The 19,767-nt window shown below is 53.4% G+C and overlaps 3 protein-coding genes across 8 annotated transcripts in view; 2 read left to right on the forward strand and 1 right to left on the reverse strand.

The window, feature by feature from the left end:
• LRRC8A (leucine rich repeat containing 8 VRAC subunit A) overlaps positions 1-2,665 on the forward strand; it is a 24,976-nt gene extending 22,311 nt beyond the window's left edge. For both annotated transcript variants that reach the window (XM_019728771.2, XM_019728768.2), the window contains exon 4: positions 817-2,665. In XM_019728771.2, the coding sequence (XP_019584330.1) occupies positions 817-1,092 (276 nt within the window). In that variant the 3' untranslated portion in view covers positions 1,093-2,665. The remainder of the gene's footprint in view (positions 1-816) is intronic.
• Positions 1,260-15,995, forward strand: PHYHD1 (phytanoyl-CoA dioxygenase domain containing 1). 5 transcript variants are annotated; one of them, XM_019728791.2, is made up of 12 exons: positions 1,260-1,393; positions 5,479-5,560; positions 7,904-8,062; positions 10,547-10,622; positions 10,763-10,810; positions 12,398-12,453; positions 12,537-12,599; positions 13,222-13,243; positions 14,414-14,542; positions 14,639-14,755; positions 15,390-15,516; positions 15,617-15,995. In XM_019728791.2, exons 2-12 carry the CDS (start codon positions 5,528-5,530, stop codon positions 15,660-15,662), a joined length of 876 nt encoding a protein of 291 aa, XP_019584350.1. In that variant the 5' UTR covers positions 1,260-1,393; positions 5,479-5,527; the 3' UTR covers positions 15,663-15,995. The 5 variants fall into 5 exon arrangements, with proteins under 5 accessions (XP_019584350.1, XP_074187266.1, XP_019584346.1 ...); XM_074331165.1 differs by lacking the exon at positions 1,260-1,393 and adding an exon at positions 2,807-5,163 and having other exon boundaries at positions 5,479-5,594; XM_019728787.2 differs by lacking the exon at positions 1,260-1,393 and adding an exon at positions 2,807-5,163.
• A 1,790-nt stretch (positions 15,996-17,785) lies between these two features.
• Positions 17,786-19,753, reverse strand: DOLK (dolichol kinase). Its single transcript, XM_019728792.2, has one exon. It carries the CDS (start codon positions 19,462-19,464, stop codon positions 17,848-17,850), a length of 1,617 nt encoding a protein of 538 aa, XP_019584351.2. The 5' UTR covers positions 19,465-19,753; the 3' UTR covers positions 17,786-17,847.
• Between the last annotated feature and the right edge of the window lie 14 nt (positions 19,754-19,767).

Here is a 19,767-nt window from a genome sequence, read left to right on the forward strand (position 1 = left end):
AGTTCCGAGGGTTCAATAAATTAATAGTCTCAGAGCGAGCCTGCCCTGCCCTGTCCATGTAGTGAGCTGCTAATGGATGTTGCCTGTTATTCAAATTTTGCAAAATCAGAAGGAGGGGACGCCAAATGGCCAATACTGGGCTCCCTGCACTCATGATCAGCCTGTGAATTTGACAGGTGAGGAAACTGAGGCCCAGGAAGGGAAAATGACACAGCTGGGATTCTCACCCCTATTGGTGAGCTCTCCCAGTTCTCAGCAACATTTAGAGGTGTGGACTTTTCTCAGTATGCTGCTCTGCTTTCAAAATTGTTCTTAAACCAGGCAGGACCAGCAACAGGTGTCTCCCAGCACCTGGCTCCTGGTGATCCCTGGGTGTTGGAGGAGGGGGTGGAGTTGGTAGTAGCTGGCTGGTGTGGTATGCTTCCTAGGGGACCAGACGCTGGGAGACAGCAGGGAACAAGGTGGACCCACCTGCCCTCTCAGAGCCCACAGTTCTGGTGACAGGTGCTCACTCAGTTTGGCCATGGAGAGATCAGTGCTATTGGTGGGACATGGGTGCCATAGATGCCCCAGGGGGTCAGGGAAGGCTTCCTGGAGGAAGTGACTGCAAAGCTGAGACCTAAAGTATACATACAGGTGGAAGTGAGCCAGATTTTGGCCCAGATTGTGCTGGTGCTGGGCCGAGTGAGCTGAAATGGGCCTCATAGAAGGTGCTGGGGGAGGGAGGGAGGGCGGGAAGGGAAGCCTCGGCCGGAGGCCCCGAGGTCTGAGCTGTGCCCACCTCACTTTTCCCCCTGCTCCTTCCTTCCGCTCCAGATCGAGGCGCTCCCCCCAGAGCTCTTCCAGTGCCGGAAGCTGCGGGCCCTGCACCTGGGCAACAACGTGCTGCAGTCACTGCCCTCCAGGGTGGGCGAGCTGACCAACCTGACCCAGATCGAGCTGCGGGGCAACCGGCTGGAGTGCCTGCCCGTGGAGCTGGGCGAGTGCCCGCTGCTCAAGCGCAGCGGTCTGGTGGTGGAGGAGGACCTGTTCAACACGCTGCCCCCCGAGGTGAAGGAGCGGCTCTGGAGGGCCGACAAGGAGCAAGCCTGAGCCATGGCAGCGGCCGAGCACAGGGACCACCAGGGGGCCTCCGGCCCTGGGACCCGGAGCCCCGGGACAGCCAGCCCAGCCTCCGCCGGGGCAGGAGCCTGGGGTCGGGGTGACAGCACAGTACCCGAGGGGCTGGCCCCTTTGCTCCCTCTGAAACTCATGCCCCCCAGGGCAGGCGCCTGCTGGGGAGCTCTGTCCCCCAGCGCAGTGTTTGGACAATCAGGGCCTCCTCCCTGGAGGCCATCTCTGCCCCCGAGGCTGAGCCGAAGCCAGAGGTCCAGGGACGTCTACTTAGCTCTTGGTATTTATTTTTCTCCACCTCCTCGCCCCCCTGACCCCCATAACTTATACATTCCCAAGTATGTTCAGCTCAGATGGGGGGTGTTTAAGGAAGGGTGGGCTGTGTTTCCCTTTTCCTTTTGTGGTGATGCCGCCAGCAATTAGTGCCCACCCAGCCTTGAACAGAGTGGTCCAGGGTGAACCAGCTGTGGGACGGTTGCCCCAGTGGTGCCAGGCTGGGCTCTGGCGGCACGGCCATGGGAGAGCAGGCCACCAGGTGGAAAGGCCAGGCCTGGGGCTTGCCTCATCAGTTTTAGATGTGTTTTCTTTTTTTTTTTAAGTAAAAATTTTTTAAGCTTTGAAAATGAAGGGTTTGGGTATTAAAAAGAAAAAAGCTAAAAAAAAACCACCCAAAAAGCAACACTAAAGGCCAGTGAGTTGGAGTTGGGGGTGGTGGGGGGAAACTGTTCCTTGAACAGAGCAGCAAGACACTGAATTGCGTTTCCTCCCCCCTGGGGTGCAGGCTGCAGGATGTCTTCCAAATGTGGTGTGACCTTGGTCCAGAGTTCTGTTTGTTCCTCTCCTCCCCTAAGGCGGGGATTTTTTTGTTTTGTTTTGTTTTTGGTGTCTTGTTTTCTTTCTCCTCCATGTGTCTTGGCAGGCGCCCATTTTTGTGGCTTTTGGCCAAAGGGAACGTTCTGGAGCTGCCAAGAGGGGAGGAGACGCGGGTTGGCTAATCCCCGGATGAACGGTGCTCCATCCTCCCCACCCCTCCCTCATCACAGTGTTAAGGAGCCGAGAGGAGCTACCTCGCCCGGACTCTGCTTTCCCACCTCATGTATCATGAGTTTGCCCAGTGCCACCACTAGCCTCAGCTGCTTACATCAACCTTGTCCCCACCTGGTCCTTCAGAACAGACTGTTGGAGGCGGGGTCACAGGTGGGGACATCGCCGCTAGAAGAGCAGGCTCTCCAGGTTTTGGTTCCAATTTCTGTCCCAGGTGCCTTGGCACACGTGGCCCACTCAGCACCTGGGGGCGGGAAGCCACCTCACTTTAGATCAGTCACTGGGGTCCCCGCCTTAGATCAATCACTTGGACACTAAGGCACGTTTTAGCGTCTCTTGTCTTAACAATTATGTCTATTTGTCCATTTGTGTTTCCTGCGTCGTGTCATCGGATATAATCCTCAGAAATAACGCACAGTAGCCTCTGACAACCATGAAGCAATCCGTTACATGTGGGTCTGAACTTGTAGACTCATTCAAATATCAAATAAATCTGTAACAGAAAGTAGCCTTCGGAGGCCTCCATGTTGTGGGGGGCCCTCCCCTCAGCTCCAAGGCCAGCTGGGCTCTGTGGACTAGTTTGTTGAGTGAGTACTTATTGTGGACCTACAAGATAGTTAACTCTGCTCCTCTCCCCATCCTGTGGACGTGAGCTGGACAGAGCGGCTGTGACGTGTCAGGCGTGGGCCCCAGCCAGGGCTTCCACAGCCCGCATATTCTCTGCCGGCCCAGTCGTGGTTTGGGCCCTCATGGGCTTTGATGGGAAGGGGGAGGGAGGGGAAGGCACTGAAACGGGAGCCAGTAGTCTGAGGTCCTTGTCACAGTTCAGTCATTCCCTACATGAAGCTGGGCAGGCTCGTTCCCTCCCGTGGCCTCCATAGCTCCATCTGTACAATGGGAATTCCCACTCGGTGCTCTCATAGGTCCCTGTAATACCAACAGCCAGTCCCCCAGGCTCTGCAAAGGTGGGGCTGAAGTCACATGGGAGGGCCCGACCTGCTCCCAGCCCCTCTGAGGGCCTGCTGCAGGTGCTGGGGTCCAGAGCGGAGGCTCAGGGAGATGGGCAGAGCTGCCTTCAGATACTAGCTCTACTATTTATCTGATGTTGGGCCTCAGTCTCCTCCTTTGTGAAGTCAGGATGGTGTTGGCAATCTTGCAGGATTGTCCCGAGGCTTATGCACGATAATTATGCAGGTCGGGGGAGTTTTCAGCAGAGGACCTGGCTCCTAGTACCCAATAAACGACATCTTTATCCTGGACCAGCGAGGTTTGCTGGGCTGACGTAGGGGCCCTGGGGCAGTGGTCTTTCAGTGAAGGAGAAATGCCCTTGGGTCTGACGTCCTTAGCAATGAGGCCTTACCTGTTGCTTGGGTACCTCCTCTGGGACAGGCCAGAGTCTGTCCCCCCTAACTCCATGGGCTCTGACCCCTGCAGGTGACCTCAGGACTTTGTCCCTCTGCCCCTGTTGTCGGCTTTCTGACTAGGAGACTGAGCAACGGGCCACGACCCCCTCTAAGCCCCTTTGGGTCCCCACAGTGGAGGCCTTCCCTTCCTGTCTGGTCTGGCCCCTCCCTATCAACTCCCGTGCCCTCACCCCAGCCTTGGGGCCACCAGTGCTCAGAGCAGGAATGTTTGATCTGGAGCTGGTTAGCTTTTGGAAAAAACAAACACCACCCACCCACTTCTCAAAGGCTGAGCTTTGAATGAACAAAATCGAGGGAGGCCCAGCTCCGCCCCCTTTCATACCCCCCACCCTAGGACTCGCCACCCCACTTAAAACCACAGTGGTGGTCTTTTTCCTGATTACAACAGCAATTGGAAAACTTGGGGAAGTTCAAAAAATAAAATTAAAATACCCTCACATCCTACCCAGTACAGCCCCTGCTCATTTTTGGTGAATAGTTGGTAGGCATTTACTAAGAGCCAGGCCCTGCGTCAGGCTCTTTATCAGCAATAAAGCATCGCCCTCCTTACAAAAGGTACTTCTTATCCCCAAGTTACAGATGGGGCAAGTAAGGCGCGTGTTGGGACTGACCCCAGTCTGCCTCATTGACTCGCCACCACAAGCCTTCGGTGGGGTTCCCAGGGGATTTGCTAGTCCACCCCAATGGACCCTCACTATATTCCTGGCACATGCCTCTGTTGAGTGGCTGCATCAGAAGGGGCCAGCACAGAGAGCTGAGTCTCCGCTGTATTTCCCACATGGTTCTTTTGCCTGCCCTCCTCACCCAGCCTAACCCCTCTGAACCTCTTGTCCCTGCAGCCTCAGGAGCCTGGCGAGGCAAGCAGCAACTCCCAGTGCGGTGGCCCAGAAAACACAATGTGACTCTGGGCCAAGGTTCCTGGGGGCTGAGCTGTGTCCTCGTGCTCACTCCCGAGACACTCTGTCCCTTCACCATTCAGAAAGCATCATTTCAGGGAAGGCCAGTGCTGCTTTTCAGAGCTGCAGCCAGAATAGCCTGTCTACTGAGCAGGGCCAGCTAGTCGGGTGGGTGTATGTGTGCTGTTCCAACCTCTGGCCTCCACTGGACCAGCCTAACTCGAGACACCAAACATCATGGGCCTGGGGGTGGGGGGGAACAGGAACCATGGCTCTCCTTCATGCTGAATATCCAAGCCCCCACTCCCTAGCCCCTTCCTTCTTCTAAGATCCCCTTTATCTTCTACCTTCCTCTGAGCTGCCAGCTAATATACAGCCTCCCTTCCATAATCCTCCCAGGACCTAGAGAATTTCAGAGCTGGGAAGGGCCCAGACAACTCCCTGAGGACCTCTTCCACCTTTGGAATGCAGTCACACAGGGCCAGTCTGGTGTGCACGCCCCCCAGACCCACACTGCATTCCCTCCCCTTCCCCCCACGTGTTGATTCTGGTGGCCTGGGAACTTTCTAATCCCCAACTGTTGGAGGTCACAGTTAGTGGTGGCATCTGGACTGGCATTCAGGTGTCCTGCTGTCGGCCCAGCTTCTTTGCCCAGATACTCCTGGAATTCAACTTCTGGGCACCTGGTAAGCAGCCAGCCCCAGTGGTTTCTGGAAAGAAAGTGGGAGAGAGCAGTGAAAGGCCAGGAAGGAGACCAGAAAGAGCTAATCCTGGATGAGCAGGGAGGACGGACCCAGTGTCTGGGGTCAGGGCAGAGGCAAGGGCCCCTCCAGGCACAAAAGTCAGAGGGGGCTGGAAAGGACTAGGGGTCAGCCTGGAGGGGGCCCAGGCTGGGGCGGGGGCAGGGCAGGGATTGGGTTTTCTCTGGGTAGGGAAGGGTTAAGTCCTCTGTGACTCCCAGGCTCAATCCACTCACCCCTCCTGACCTTCTTCCTCTCCAGCCTTGGGCTCAGCACGCAGCAGAGCTACCGTGAGCCCAGCCTGCTTCTCATGGCCTGCCTGAGCCTCTCGCAGCTCCAGAAGGTAGGGGCCTGCAGGATGGGGCTGGGAGGGTCAGGTAAGAGTGGGGAGCCCCTCCAAACCTCTAGTAGTGCCCAGTTCCCTGGAACTCAACCCCAGCCCTTGCCATTTTTCAGAAGAGGAAACAAGCTCAGAGTGGTTGGTTCCCACCCACGACCTCTAACTTCTCCACACACAGCCCGGGGACATCCAGACCGCAGGACCGGGGTGGGAGGGAATGTGTGTGTCTGTGACTGAAACCCGTAATAAAGCACTGGGATCGGCCAGTCGGGGCCGGGATCCGGGCCTGCGGGGAGGGGGAGGCGGGGCCAGAGCCGGCGCGGGTCCGGGGGTCCGGGGGGCGGGGCCAAGGAGGGGCCGACCGCTTCCGGAGCCAGGCTCGGGCTCCAGGGTCCCACGTGCTTTCAAAGACTAACTTGAAGGAATTAGAGCAACCACAGACTTTTAAATAACATGACCCTTATTGTTCCTGATGGCAAGAGAAAAAATACAGAAAAGAAGTTAATTTTAATTCACCCACAAATTCTTACGCTGATACAATATCTAGAATCTCTATAAGGTCCATCATAATAGCTACCGCTTATTGCATATTGAGTGATTGCCATATGCCCAAATTCTCATGATGGCTGGGACACTAATTTGTGCTCAGCTTTTTAAAAAAAAAAAAATCAGGGACATATTCCCATGTCAGTAAATATTATTTACCACATGATGTTTTTCAGCTGTGTCGTGTCCCTGATAGACAGACCACACTTTGTTGAACGGTTCCCCTTGCTACTTCTGATTTATTGCTGTCAGTAAACAAGCCTCAGTGAATACCCCCATACAGGCATCTTTGCTCCCCTATTTGCTAATCCCCCAACTTCTTAAGAATTCAATGAGTGTGTTTAGGGATCACAGGAGCGTTAGCTGTGGATGACCCAGTTCTGAAGGAGGCAATTTTCGGTTTGATACTGAGATGAGGATTAGTTTCTATCAGGCAGAGCTGCCCAGAGACAGAAGGGCCCGTGGTGGGTGGTCATGAGGTCTCAACAATCTGTGCCTGAGTGGAAGCCTTGAGTGGAAGCCGGGAAGAGCATCCATGGGGGAGGGAGGGAGGGAAGGAGGGATGGGGGTGGTGTCAGTAGTTGGAAATCAGACACTTCACAGTGGCTTCAGGTGACTTTCAATGCCCCTGTTCAGGTTAAGACTATAATGCTCTGCAAGCAAACTTGTAGCTATCCCTGCTCTCCTTATCTTTATCAATAGCCTCAGAGTAAGAGGACTGGAGGCAAATCAGAATAAGCCATCGGTGTTAACTGCCCACTGGCTGCCCACTGCACTCAGGATAAAGCCCAGCCAGCCTGGCCCGCCCCTGCCACCCGGCTGCCTCCCTCTACTCCCACCCTCACTCTGCTCCCAATTCCTCCTGTTCCTCCCTTGCTCAGGGGCGTCACACTTCCTGCTTCCTCATCTGGAATGCGCTTCCCTGTCTTTTGACTCCCATTATTCTGCTGGTCCCCTTTAAAGGTCACTTCCTCAGAGATGCTGCCCTGAGACCCCTCCATCCTCCCCATCTGGTTTACATTAGACTCTTATGCCTTTAGTTCTCTCACTGCCCCTCTCCCTCCTTGCACTCAGCAGTTTGTGATAGTATGTTCTCCTGTGTGTTGGTTTGTTTGATCTCCTTTGCTAGTCTGTAAGCACCAGGAGGGCAAGCATCATGGCTGGCTTGCTCATTACTGAATCTCCAGCTCCTAAAATCATGTCTAGTACACAGTAAATGCTCAACCAATTTTATTAGGTTGGTGCAAGTAATTGCGGGTTTTCCAATTATTTTCAACCTTTTAAACTGCAATTATTTTTGCACCAACCTAATACCGTGTTTCCCTGAAAATAAGACCTAGCCGGACAATCAGCTCTAATGCCTTTTTTGGAGCAAAAGTAATATAAGACCCAGTCTTATTTTACTATAAGACCGGGTATAATATAATATAATATATCAGGTCTTATATGAATTTTTGCTCCAAAAGATGCATTAGAGCTGATTGTCCGGCTAGGTCTCATTTTCTGGGAAACAGGGTAGTTGAATAACGAATGAGGTTGTATTTCTCCGTGACCCAAGGCCACTGGAGGGGAAGGTGGGGTGCACCTTCCCTTCCCCCTCTTCCTTCCTTCATTCCAGCAGCCAATATTAATTGCTTCTCACTGGGTTGCCAGACACCAGGGCCAGGGGTGGGGACAGAGCAATGAACAGGATACTTTGTCCTGCCTTCACTTAGCTTTGGGTTTGGGGAGAGGTCAAATCAGTTCTCATAAAGATCATTTGAGTGCTGGGGGAAGCCTGAGTCTCCTTCCTGCCTGCAGTTCCAGGAGGATGGATTCCTGGTGTTGGAAGGATTCTTTTCTGCAGACGAGTGTGTGGCCATGCAACAGAGGATTGGTGAGATCGTGGCCAAGATGGACGTCCCTGTCCACTGCCGCACGGAATTTTCCACCCAGGGAGAGGAGCAGCTGCGAGCCCAGGTAGGTGATGGGATCTGGGCTTTGATGGGGAGTAGTGGGGGGCTCAGTCTCCAGCCAGAGCAGTAGCCTGGAGGCCCATGGCTTGCTCTGCCGTTCTGACAACAAATTAGGCCCCAGCCTTCCATGTACCAGGTTCCAGGCTAAGTGCCTTAAATGCATATTTCCTTCACTCCTCACTATGTGTGTATAAGGTCAGAATTATGGTCCCCATTTGACAGGTGGGGAAAATGGAGCTCGGCTCACTTGTCCCAAACCACAGGGTAGTAATTGGTAAGAGTAAGGATTGGAACCTAGATCTGATACCAAATCCGAGCTGTTCACTGCTCTGCTGTACTTCCTCCACAGTTCTCCTGCCAGCAACCCAGAACGAGCCTGTGATTCTGATGTAAGGCTTACCCCAGAATGAGATTAGAAACTCTGCTTGTTTCCCTCCAGTGACCTAATAGGACTCAGTACAGTTTGAGATGGGGAAGTTGAGACATGGGTGGGTTCTCTTAACTCTTCCTAGTCTGAATTTATGAGCCTGTCTGATCCTGGCCTCCAAGCCAAAGCTGTCTGTGGTCCAGACCCCTAAATGGGGCTCATTCACACTCGCGTCCGAGGAGCTCCTGCCATCTGGTGGGCACACAAGGAATTACAATGTCCGGAAGCTTTGCAACCCAGAGAACTTGGACTTTAGAAGGAAAAAGGGTTACAGAGTGATAATTTCCTCTAAATAGTCAGTTTCATTTGGAAGCACTCCAGCCTTGTAGGTGGGGAAAGCAGAGATGGGGGTCCTGCGACCAGGGTCACTCAAAGGTTCTGAGGAGCTCCAGACACCAGTGAGGGAGTGGTGGGAGGACGGGAAAAGAAAGTGTGTGTATCTTGGTTTGTAATGCTTATAAAGAGCTCAGCGCAGTGCCTGGTGCTCAGTAAACCCTCAATATTCACTAGTGATCTTGCGAAAGTCTTTGAAATGGATACTAAAAGAAAAAAAGATCGGGGGTGTCCTGTCTAGTTTTCCCTTCCAGCTTACCTCTACCTTTCATTGTCTTTGAGTCATTTTACAACTCTGTAAATTGTATAGAACTGACAAGAATGCATAAGATAGTTGTCTATAGAAATGGATATGAACTGGGTCTAGCAGAATGCAATTATTACTCAGTGCTGATTACAATTATTCAGAATGCAATTATTATTGCCTTGTAGATAGATCAGTTTTGCATCGATTTGTGAATTCATTCCAGCATTTGTTATTGCCTGTATGTGTGTGGTTTTTGGAATTCTCCTTTGAACATCTTACTAGTTCCCTTGTGAATTAATTAGTTATAGTAAGACCTTTGACACATTTCGCATCATTATCTTCAGTATTATTATACTTCCCTGACTTGTTTCCCTCACCTAGCTAAGCCTGGAGCAGAGGAGCTAAGAATGATGGAAAAACTTCGTTTTCAGTGGGAAGGACTTTGAAGGGGCCAGGCAGGTCACACGTGAGAGTCATGCAGGCACATACGAGAGCAGATGTGCACATGTGAGTGAGTGGCGGGGCTGTGCCCTTGGGGAACCCAGGTTGGGGGGTTGGTGCCACTCAACTCCACTCATATGCCACGCAGGAAAGTCGGGAGATATATATGATGGCGGTCAAGGGTGGCTAAAGCCATGGGAAAACATGGGGCATCTTCTTGGAGCATCGTTTTCATATGCTAAGAAATTTAAAACATGATGTTAAAATTAACAAGGAGGTTATGAAGAAAACGGAAAAAGATTAGTACAAGCTTATATTTATCGAGCATTTAGCCCCACCCCTGCTGAGTGTTTTCTATTTAGCAACAGCAGCAGCAGCAGTGGTAATACTACTACTAATAAAAGCAGATATTCACATGGCACTTAATCCCATTCCAAGGACTGTTCTAGTACTTTGTGTATACCAACTCATAATCCCTACAACACCCTATGAGGTAGGTACCATTGATAACATCTATATTTTATGAAGAAACTAAGTCCAGACAGGTTCAGTAATGTGGTCGTGGTCACACAGCCAGTCAGTGGCAGAGCTGGGAATTGTACCCAAGTGTTCTAGCTCCAGGGTCTTGGTCTCCACTGCTGTAAGATTCAGCCTCTACCGGAAGTTTCCAACAATTCAGGAGAGGTCAGTTCTGTTATTATTCACCTTTTGCAGACAAGGAAACTGAGGCTTTGAGAGGTAAAGCAAGTGATCTAAGCCTACCTGGGAACCAGGCCTGTTTGATTCTAGTGCCTGTGTTTTGAATCCCACCATATTGAGTGTAAGCCATGTGACTTATTAAGAGGTTTCCAAGAAATTCCATGCTTGTAGCTTCCGGCTATGCTGCCAGGCACTTGGGATTCCCGTTCCCTGTCTGTGCCTCAGTAGACAGGTCTGAGAAGCCCTGTGGGATGAGAAGCATCTGAGTCCTCTTCCCTCTTCTCCATGCCCAGCTCTGACCCCGTGATGCTCTCAATCCCTCTGATGTCCCCTCCCCGCAGGGCAGCACAGACTATTTCTTGAGCAGTGGTGACAAGATTCGATTCTTCTTTGAGAAAGGCGTTTTTGACAAGAAAGGTTCGGAGCTGGGGCCCTAGTGGTGGGGTGCACTGGACTCTGGTATCTCCCTTCCACGGCTGGGGGCGGGGTGCTGGGCCAGCGACCCGGGGGAGGCTGGACTCCAGCTCTTCTGCCTTTATCTGTTTCTTGTGCCACAGGAAATTTCCTGGTCCCTCCAGAGAAATCCATCAACAAAATTGGCCACGGTAAGCTGGTGCCTGGGGAAAATGGGGAACCTGAGGTCTGAAGAGTGTAGGGGCGTTACCTAGAGACTAATTTATTGGCCCAGAAAATGGCGTTTCTGATTACAGCACCCCGTCTGGCCCTGCTCTTCTGCATCTTACGATGCTGATCACCTGGCAGTGAGAAGAGGGGTCCACTGAGCCTCCTAGGCAGCTGCGCACATGCAGACCCCTCAACTCTCTACTCCCTGGCTTGGGGATGATCCAGGCCCCAGGCACGGGGGCTCTCAGTCCCACTGATTCCTAGAGCCTCCTTAAGGAGCACTAACATGTTGACCTGGTCTTTGTTCTGAGAACCCTCCCCCCACCAAGCTGGGAAAACCTTTTTTTTTTTTCTTTCAGGATCATACATTATAATTGATTTTGTAGACTGCTTATTTTTCTTTTTTTTATAACTGATTTATAGATTAAGATATTTTTATTGTGTATTTAGAGCAGAACCCTTTTGTAACCTTTTTATTTTCCCCTTCTTCTGCCTCCACCTCTCCCACTTCAGTTCAAGCCCTTGTTTCTCAGTCTAGTCGTGTAGGACCCACCTCCCTGGCCCATGCTGGTGTTATGAGCCTTGCGCTCCCCCCGGCTGAGGCAGTTGGTTGCTGGTCATTGGTCGGCCGCTCACAGCAGCTCACGGCAGCTCACGGCCACTCACGCTGGCTGCCAGCTGCTCATGGTGGCACATGGTAGCCCGGGGCAGCTCTCAGCAGCCCATAGCTGCTCACGGTAGTTTATGCCGACCTCCAGCTGCTCACGGCAGCCCAGCTCCAGGGAGAGCCATTGTTCACAATCTTAGCTGTAGAGGGTGCAGCTCACTGGCCCATGTGGGAATCGACCTCAGCGTTAGGAGCATGGCGCTCCAACCACCTGAGCCACCGGGCTGGTCATAGACTGCTTATTTTTAAACTTGAAGTTATATCAATGGTGGCTTTGTAAAAATATTGTGGCGAAATATATATAATATAAACTTCACCATAGTAACCATTTTGAAATGTACCATTCAGTGGCATTAAATACATCCAGCCCTCCCTTTTTTTTAATGAGGTATAATTGACATATAACATTTCAACCCTCACTTTTTGTAGTAACAATAAAAGCAAATAATGAGAAGAGTGACTATTCCGTGCCAGGCCCTGGGCTGCGGCTGCACATGCGTGAGCCCCACAAGTCCTGTGGCAGCCTGGGAGGCAGGGCAGGCCTTCTAGTCCCATTGTGCAGAGGACACTGAGGCTTACAGGAGACAAGGCACATAGAATAAGTGGCAGTACCGAGAGTGCTACCAAGTGATTGGCCCCTTGGAGCCCTTTGTCCTCTGAGGAGTGGGGAGTCAGGGCTGGAGTGAGGTTCCCAGATGGCTGAAAGGTCAAGAATAAGGTCATGGGTGGAGAAGGGCCTGGGTGGAGTTGAAAGTGTCTGTGGGGCCCATTCCTTGGTTATAAAAAGGCAGAAAGCTTACTGTACACAGAATCGTGAGACTGAAGCCTGAGTCTGGATGCCCAGGGCTAGGCACGGGAGGGATGAGTGGGGACTGGCCATCAGCCCGCCTCTGTCCCACAGCTCTGCACGCCCATGACCCTGTCTTCAAGTGTGTCACATACTCCCCCAAGGTGCAGGTGAGCAGAGGTAGGGCGAGGGTGGGCGGGGGTCCAGATGAGAGTGTGGGCAGGATGGCAGTGTGACCTCTGCCCCCTTCCAGGCCTTGGCCAGAAGTCTGGGCCTCCAGATGCCTATGGTGGTGCAGAGCATGTACATCTTTAAGGTGAGTTCCCTGTCCTCCCCAGGCCTCAGTTTACCCTCTGTAAAATGGGCACATTTTTCATACCAAGCCCCTCCTTACAATGGTCCAAAGCCTGCTTCTTGGAGGAATTATTAATATGGGGGGAGAACATGTAAAATCTGCCTTCTTTGGCTAAGGCGCCTGGCACTTGGTTGGTTCAGTTAAAATCAGTGGCAGGAGGGAAGGGGATCTTCAGGACTCCCTCCTCCTGTCTTTAGCTATTGAAATGCTCTGTTCCCAGTTTTCAAAGCCCAGCTAAGTGCCACCACCAAGAAGACTTCCAGCTCCCTTGGGAAGAGAGGGACCGGCCTGGGTCCCAGCCTCTCCTGCTGCCCCTCACATCTGCCTGGTGTTTTGTTAGGCGTGTGCGAGGCCAGACGGAGAGCGCCCTGTCGGGGGCTCCCTGCAGGGGGTTTTTCTCTTTGCAGCCCTCCTGGGCCTGGCACACATTAGGTGCTCGATAGATGGGTGATAGATGGGTGCTAATGTGAAATTCTTGGAGGTAAACACCTGTGGCCAAGGAAGAGCTTCCCACAAGACTCAGAGCAGCCCCTGTTCCGTCCTGCCCTCCTCTGGTCTCACCTGGCCCTTCTCTTTCTTGCAGCAACCTCGCTTTGGCGGTGAAGGTGAGCAGAGAGCAAAGGCCACGGAGGGAAATCTGGGACATTAATGGTTGTCAGATCTTCTGGGGCAGGGAAGGTGCTTGTCAAGATGTCATAGGCCAGGGAGGAGAAGCCACCTTCCATTCCTTCCTGGAATAGTGGATTGGGAAGGTGTCCCCTGGCACAGTGGTTTCTGAACCTGGCCACCACACCTAGCTGGTTAAAAATACAGATTCCCAGACCCCATTCCCTGAGATCTTGAGTCAGTAGGGCTGCCAGGGCCTGGGAATCCGTATTTCAGTAAGTTCCTTGGAGGACTGATTCAGCACAGAAATTGTTGATCTAATTCCAAACCCCACTGGATGCACAGATACTCTTTATGGCTTCCCTTGTGGGTGACCTCCAGTGACTGGGAGCTCACCCCCTCACAGGCAGCCCTTTCCTTCCTTATGTGAGCCCAAGCTGGCCTCCTTGTGACCACCTCCCCCCGCCCCCCTTCAGTCAGAGGACAGTCCCCTGAAGGGATGGCCATCCCGTCCCCAAGTCCAGCACCCCCATTTCCTTCAGCCATTCCTCCTCCAAATGTTTTGGAGCTCTCCGCTTCCTCTGGACTCTGTCTGGAAGTTTGGTCCCCCAGGAAGGAAGGAGGTGAGACTAGCACCCCTTTACTTTGTTGTTACAAACAAAGGTCCTTTGTTCAGTGGTCCTCTGTCCTGCTGGGCCCCATATCACAAGGGGTAGGTGTTTAAAATGTGGATGCTTGGTCAGTTGTCCCCCCCATTTCACACTCAACTCTCCAGTCTTATACCACCAGGCAGATCATCTGGTGGCTGGAGGTGCTTGTCCCTCGTTACGGACGGTGGCCTTAGTTACCTGGCTGGAATTAAACAATAGCAGCTACTCGTTAGCAAGCAGTACAATGTTGGGTCCCATGCTGGCACTTTTCATACATCGTCACATGGAATCCTCCCACAGCCCCATGAGGTAGATTATTGTTGGGGCCGCTTTACAGTTTAGGAAAATGAAGCTTTGAGAAGTGAAATCTCGTCTCGAGTCTCCGGGCCAGGAAGTGGCCAGATTCTAACTGATCATGAGAAGACTGGGCTGGGAGGGTTCTGAGAGGATTGGGGAGTGGGAAACAAGGCCAAGGTGAGGTGGGACTGGGCTCCTCACGCCCAGGTGGGCCTGCCGCAGTCTCCCCTCACCAGGACGCCTCCTTCCTCTACACGGAGCCCCTGGGCCGGGTGTTGGGCCTGTGGATCGCAGTGGAGGACGCCACGCTGGAGAATGGCTGCCTCTGGTTCATCCCCGGCTCCCACACCAGTGAGGACACCTGTCTCTCCCTGCCCACTCATACCCTACCCACCATGGGAGAGGGACCCAGAAAAAAGAGGCTGAAGGCTCCATCTTGGTTTGCAGGTGGAGTGTCGAGAAGGATGGTCCGGGCCCCTGCTGGTTCAGCACTTGGCACCTGCTTCCTGGGGTCAGAGCCGGCCTGGGATAACAGCCTCTTTGTACCCACACCAGTGCAGAGAGGTAGGCTGGATGCAGAAGGCCCTGAGGCCAGGCCCAGCTCACCTGAGGGCTGTGAAGTCACAGAATGAGAGCGTCACTGGACACTGGGAAGTCAGGAGGCAGTGGGATTAACAGCAATGTCTCCCGAATCAGGCTAGATTCCAGACTCTGCTACTTCCAGCCCTTTGGGCAAATGACTGAATCTCTGAACCTTGGTTTCCCCAAATAGAAAGGGGAAGCCAGTGCGACGATGTAGCTAAGATGTTCACACAGAACCTGTGTGGCGCATGGCAAGCGCTCAGCAGATGCCCACTATTAGCACCTTTCTTCCTTTTGGGAAAAAGAACGGAAGTCCCACTCGGTGATCACTGGCGAGATACCAGCTGACTGCACAGTACGGGCAGATTCGCCTGGCTCTGCAAACATCATGGAAAGGGACGCCCTTGCTCAGGCTTGCCAAGGGCATAGGCCCCAGCAGAAGGGACTGGATCCCAGGGGAACCTGCGTCCAACAGCAGAGCTTCAGATCTTGGGGCAGGCAGCAGGCCCGAGCTTTCAGGAATGGGAATGGGGAGGAACAGAACCACTCGAGTCTTAAAGGGCCCTGTGTCCCTTCCTGCCCTGAGTGTCTTCCTGACCTGCTGTGTCCCGACCAGGGGCCCTTGTCCTAATCCACGGAGAAGTGGTGCACAAGAGCGAGCAAAACCTCTCCAACCGTTCACGCCAGGCCTACACTTTCCACCTCATGGAGGCTTCTGGCACCATCTGGAGCCCGGAGAACTGGTAGGTGGCAGGGAGGGTGTGTCCCAGTCTTCCTGAAGAGGTCCTGGAGGTTGGCGGGGCCAGTGATACTGGCATCTCAAGGTCATCTTGTCCTCCGCAGGCTCCAGCCAACAGCCGAGCTGCCCTTTCCCCCCCTGTACACCTAAAGGCCCTTGCAAGGCTGGGCACTGTCCCTCAGTGCCTCGTCTGACCGCCCAGCTGCAATGGGGAAGTCACATCTCTCCTGTGGGCTTTCCTTCTGCCAGTGTCTGTGCCCCGTGGCCCTGCAGATGGGCAGGCAAGGGGTGGCAGCCAGGCAGCAGGAGCCCGGCTGGATGCCTTTCCCAAGATCTGTCTGACCCCTGCCCCAACACAGCCTCCTCCTACAGGCAGCCTCTCAGTCACAAAAGGGTTCTGGCCACTTCTCTGCCAGCCACTTATTCTCTCAGATACAGCTCTATGTGGTGTAAGACACTGAATAAAAATGACTTCTGAGTGCAGTTCCTTGATCCTTTTTTCCCAAGCAGCCTTGTTTTCCAGATGACAGCTCTGCTGAAAATCATGCTGGGTACTCCAGCCCTGTCTGGTGAGGTTTGTGTGACTTCCCTAACAGTAAGTCACAGGTAGTGGGCACTCACTCACTGTGCCAAGAGCTTCCCATGTTGTATCTCACTGAGTCCTCACCGATGGACCTCTTACCATCCAGTTTACAGATGAAGAAGCCGACTCATGGGGAGGTTATGTGACCTGCCCAAGTCACTCAGTGTTCAGTTGTTCAGCAAGCTCAGCCTGACCCAGAGCCTGTGCTTCTAACCTCTGCGCTCCTGGTACTCCTCCAGGGAGGGGAAAAGACGACCAGGGCTGGGAATCCAGGCCCAGATTCTGGTCCTGGCTCTGCGACCAACTCGCTTTCTGGTCTCAGGCCAGGCCCTTCCTCTCTCTGGGTCTGTTTTCCTGTCTATATAATCGGGGGCCAGACAAGGGCCTCCACGGGTCCCTCCTGCTTGAGCACGCTTGGCAGGCACCCAGACCTTTTGCAGGAACAAGTACCAAACCCCACACCTGTTTACCCGGGGTCTGGCCCAGAGGAAATCGGGGGCCACGATTCCAGACCACAGATGTGTTTTGTCTGGGCCTCAGCGTTTTTTTAAAAACTTTTTTAAATTGGGAGATTTCACATAACAACCCCGATTTCTAAGCTTCCTTGAAAGCAAGTCAGCAGTACTGAGCCTGTGTTCCAGCACGCTGACAACTGACTGGCTGCAGCTGCCTTAGAGGTACATGTGCCCTCTGTGTGCCGCGTCCCATCCTTCACTGCATTACCTGCCTGGCCTCGGTCATAGGAGTTTGTGAGCCTGATTTCCAGCCCCCATCGCCTACATAGACAAGCAAGGCTCAGAGGACAGTGCCCTTTCCCACGGCCACAGGGAGTCAATGAGGCAAAGCCACTGTTCTTCCCTGACCTTTTGCCGCCTTGTCTAGCAAGCAGAAGGGAGCCTGAGAAAAAGGAAGGCTTAGTCAAGTCTCCTTTGAAATCCATAGGAATGTCTGAATACTTCCTTCTGAGGGAAAGGCCGTGGCAGTGATTCCACCAGCTCCACAGAGCGCCACCCCTGGCGTTTGGCCTTGGTGGCCAAAGTTCTCAGCTCTTCCTGCTGGGCTCCTCCCTACCAGGCGGGGAGAGAAGTGGGCAGAAACCTGCTCCTCTTCCCCCAGCCCTTCGTCACATGCAACAAGCTGATCTCACCATCCCCTTCAGTTCTCCCTAGCCCAAATGGGAGAAACCACATGCATTTGGCGAGTTTCCTCTTGGGTTCTCCTCCAGAAAAAGGTAAGGTCACTCTGGTCTCCAAGTACAACCCATAAAAGTACAACCCTTGGCTTGCCTGGTTTTTTACTGAGCACTGGCCTTGGGTAATAAGGACACTTTTCATTATTGATTGCTCACGATGTGTGGGCCCTGGGCTGGACCCTGTACACACCTCACCACACGGGATCTTCATAATAATAAGATGGCTCCTATTATTCCCATCTTGCAGACAGGAGAATGGAGGCCCGGAGTGGTTAAGCCACTCACACAGTTAAGAAGGGGTACAACCAAGGATTGACCAGATTAGTTTGTCACAGACTCTGAAGTGTTAACCATTATACTCTGGGCTCCAGTGCCCACTGCAGCCCCCTCTGAGGATTGCAAGGTGATGGGGGGGCCTATACCACACTCAAGTTCTTTGAGTTGTTGCACTAGCCTTTCGCCTTTTTGCTTTTAAATATCAGCAAAACTAAAACCAGGAAAGCTTTAATTTTTATTTTGAATCTAAATCAACTATTTCCTCCATTGTTGCTGCACAGCAGCTAGGCCATCAGCAATATCAGGAGATAGAGAGGCAAAAGGAGATTGTCTATCTGCGTAGTGTATGCTTCTAGGAGGGACACCGTGCTGATGGACCCCAAAATCCAAGCGTAACTGTGGTTTAGGTCCACTCCACTGTCAAAGATTAAGATCAGAGCTACAGAAATGATCTGGGCAAATATAGATGTCATGGTCCCCTCGAAAGTCTTTTTGGTTCCAGGCCAGCGGATTTCCCCCATGGTGCTGCCAAAGATGGAGGCCACTGTGTCACCCACACCCACAGCCAGGACACCGGCATAGGGGACTAGGGCCCTCGCCCCCCCCAGGCTACCCTTCTGCGTGCAGGGTCTGGGGACTAGCCAAATGGGAAGAGACATGCCCAGGAGCAGGTAAAGGTGTGTCAGGATAAGTGGTCCGCTGTCTCGTTCATCAAGGAAGAGGGACAGGAGGCTCCGCAGAGTGTGGCCCAGAGGCTTAATGCGGAAATAGCGCACATACTCCAGGAAGACGAAGACTGCCAGACATACAGTGGCAGCCACGTAGAGCAGAGGCCGGTCAAAGATGATACCTGGTATGTAGGTGGCTACCACAATGAAGTGGAAATACTTCCGGACAATGATGGGGGCCTGGTGCTTCTTAGACTCGGAAGATGACCGCTTGGCATTCTGGTACAGCACTACCAGGCAGGCAAAAGTGGCCAGTAGGGACCAGTAGGCTAGGAGGTAGACGCGGGTTTCCGTCTGGAAGAGGAATTGAAGAAGCCAGAGCAGGGGGTTTCTGTGGATGAGCCGCTGCAGCCAGGGCAGGACCACGCCAAGGCCCAGCACACAGGTCATAAGGTGGAAGAAGATGGAGGAGGCCCAGGTACCTGAGTCCATGAAGACAAAGAGGATGCTGAAGAAGATGCCCATGAGCACCATCCCTACCACCACCACCAGCAGGAAGAAGTCCACTGGGTCCCCCTGGCTTTCCACCACTGTCAGAGAGCGCTTGATGAGCTGGTTGAGCACGAAGCTGATGCCACTCAACACCAGCAGTGCCTCCCCAGGGGTGAAGCAGCGGGGTAGCAGGTACAGCAGGATCATGTTGAGGTAGACAAAGATCAGCAGGACCTCCAGGACCTCGATCACCTCCCCCACACTCAGTGAGTGCTTCATGATATAAATGATGACACCTCCAGCCAAGCTCAAGATGACACAAGTGTTGGTGGGCACGGGGCGAGTGATGCCCAGTGCCAATACTGATGAGAACAGGGCCACTGCCATGCCAGTGGCTGCTACCACAATTCCAAAGCGCTCGAAGTATGGGTGCTCCGCAGCCTGGCAGCGCTCCTTCATGACCAGTCCGAGCAAAGGCATGACCATCGAGGAGGGCAGGAGGCCACTGTTTGCGGACACTCGGAACTGGAAGACAGCGCTTCCCTGCTGTAGTAGCCGGTCCCATTTGTACTGGACGTAGAAGGCCTGCACCGCGAGGGCCACAGCGCACCACGAATATCGGTCCAACACGGTCGCGTGGATGCTTAGCACCACGGCGAACACCACCGCCGCCTCTGCCAGCACCGACCCGCTCAGCGGAGCTCCGATCCCCGGGGCCGGGGGAGCACACTCTCGGGTCATGTCTCCAGACCTGGGATTCCGGGCAAACCGGGGTGAGTATGGTCGCCTTGGATTCTGGGCACCTCAAGCCCGTCCAGGCAGAGCCACAGCTTCACCCAGGCAGCACCTTCTCTCTCCGTTCTCCAGCTGCGAGGAGGGAAGCGCCGCTCTAGGCCACTCTCTGAAGTCTGGGAGCTAGTGCTCGGTCACCCTCCACCGTCTCCCGCCACTCGGCCACCTTCATCACAGCCTCGGTCGCCCTAGCCGCGAATTCTTGCCCTCTCTGGGCATCGCCATCTTGGCCCCGCCCCGTCATCACGTGAC

This window comes from Rhinolophus sinicus, linkage group LG04 (assembly GCF_036562045.2).
Source record: "Rhinolophus sinicus isolate RSC01 linkage group LG04, ASM3656204v1, whole genome shotgun sequence".
NCBI lineage: Eukaryota > Metazoa > Chordata > Mammalia > Chiroptera > Rhinolophidae > Rhinolophus > Rhinolophus sinicus.

Coding starts and splice junctions, on each gene's coding strand:
- DOLK (XM_019728792.2), bottom strand. CDS start 19,464: ATGACCCGAGAGTGTGCTCCCCCGGCCCCGGGGATCGGAGCTCCGCTG.
- PHYHD1 (XM_019728791.2), top strand. CDS start 5,528: ATGGCCTGCCTGAGCCTCTCGCAGCTCCAGAAG. Junction 8,063..10,546: donor AGGAGCAGCTGCGAGCCCAG/GTAGGTGATGGG, acceptor CCCTCCCCGCAG/GGCAGCACAGACTATTTCTT. Junction 14,756..15,389: donor ACCCACACCAGTGCAGAGAG/GTAGGCTGGATG, acceptor TGTCCCGACCAG/GGGCCCTTGTCCTAATCCAC.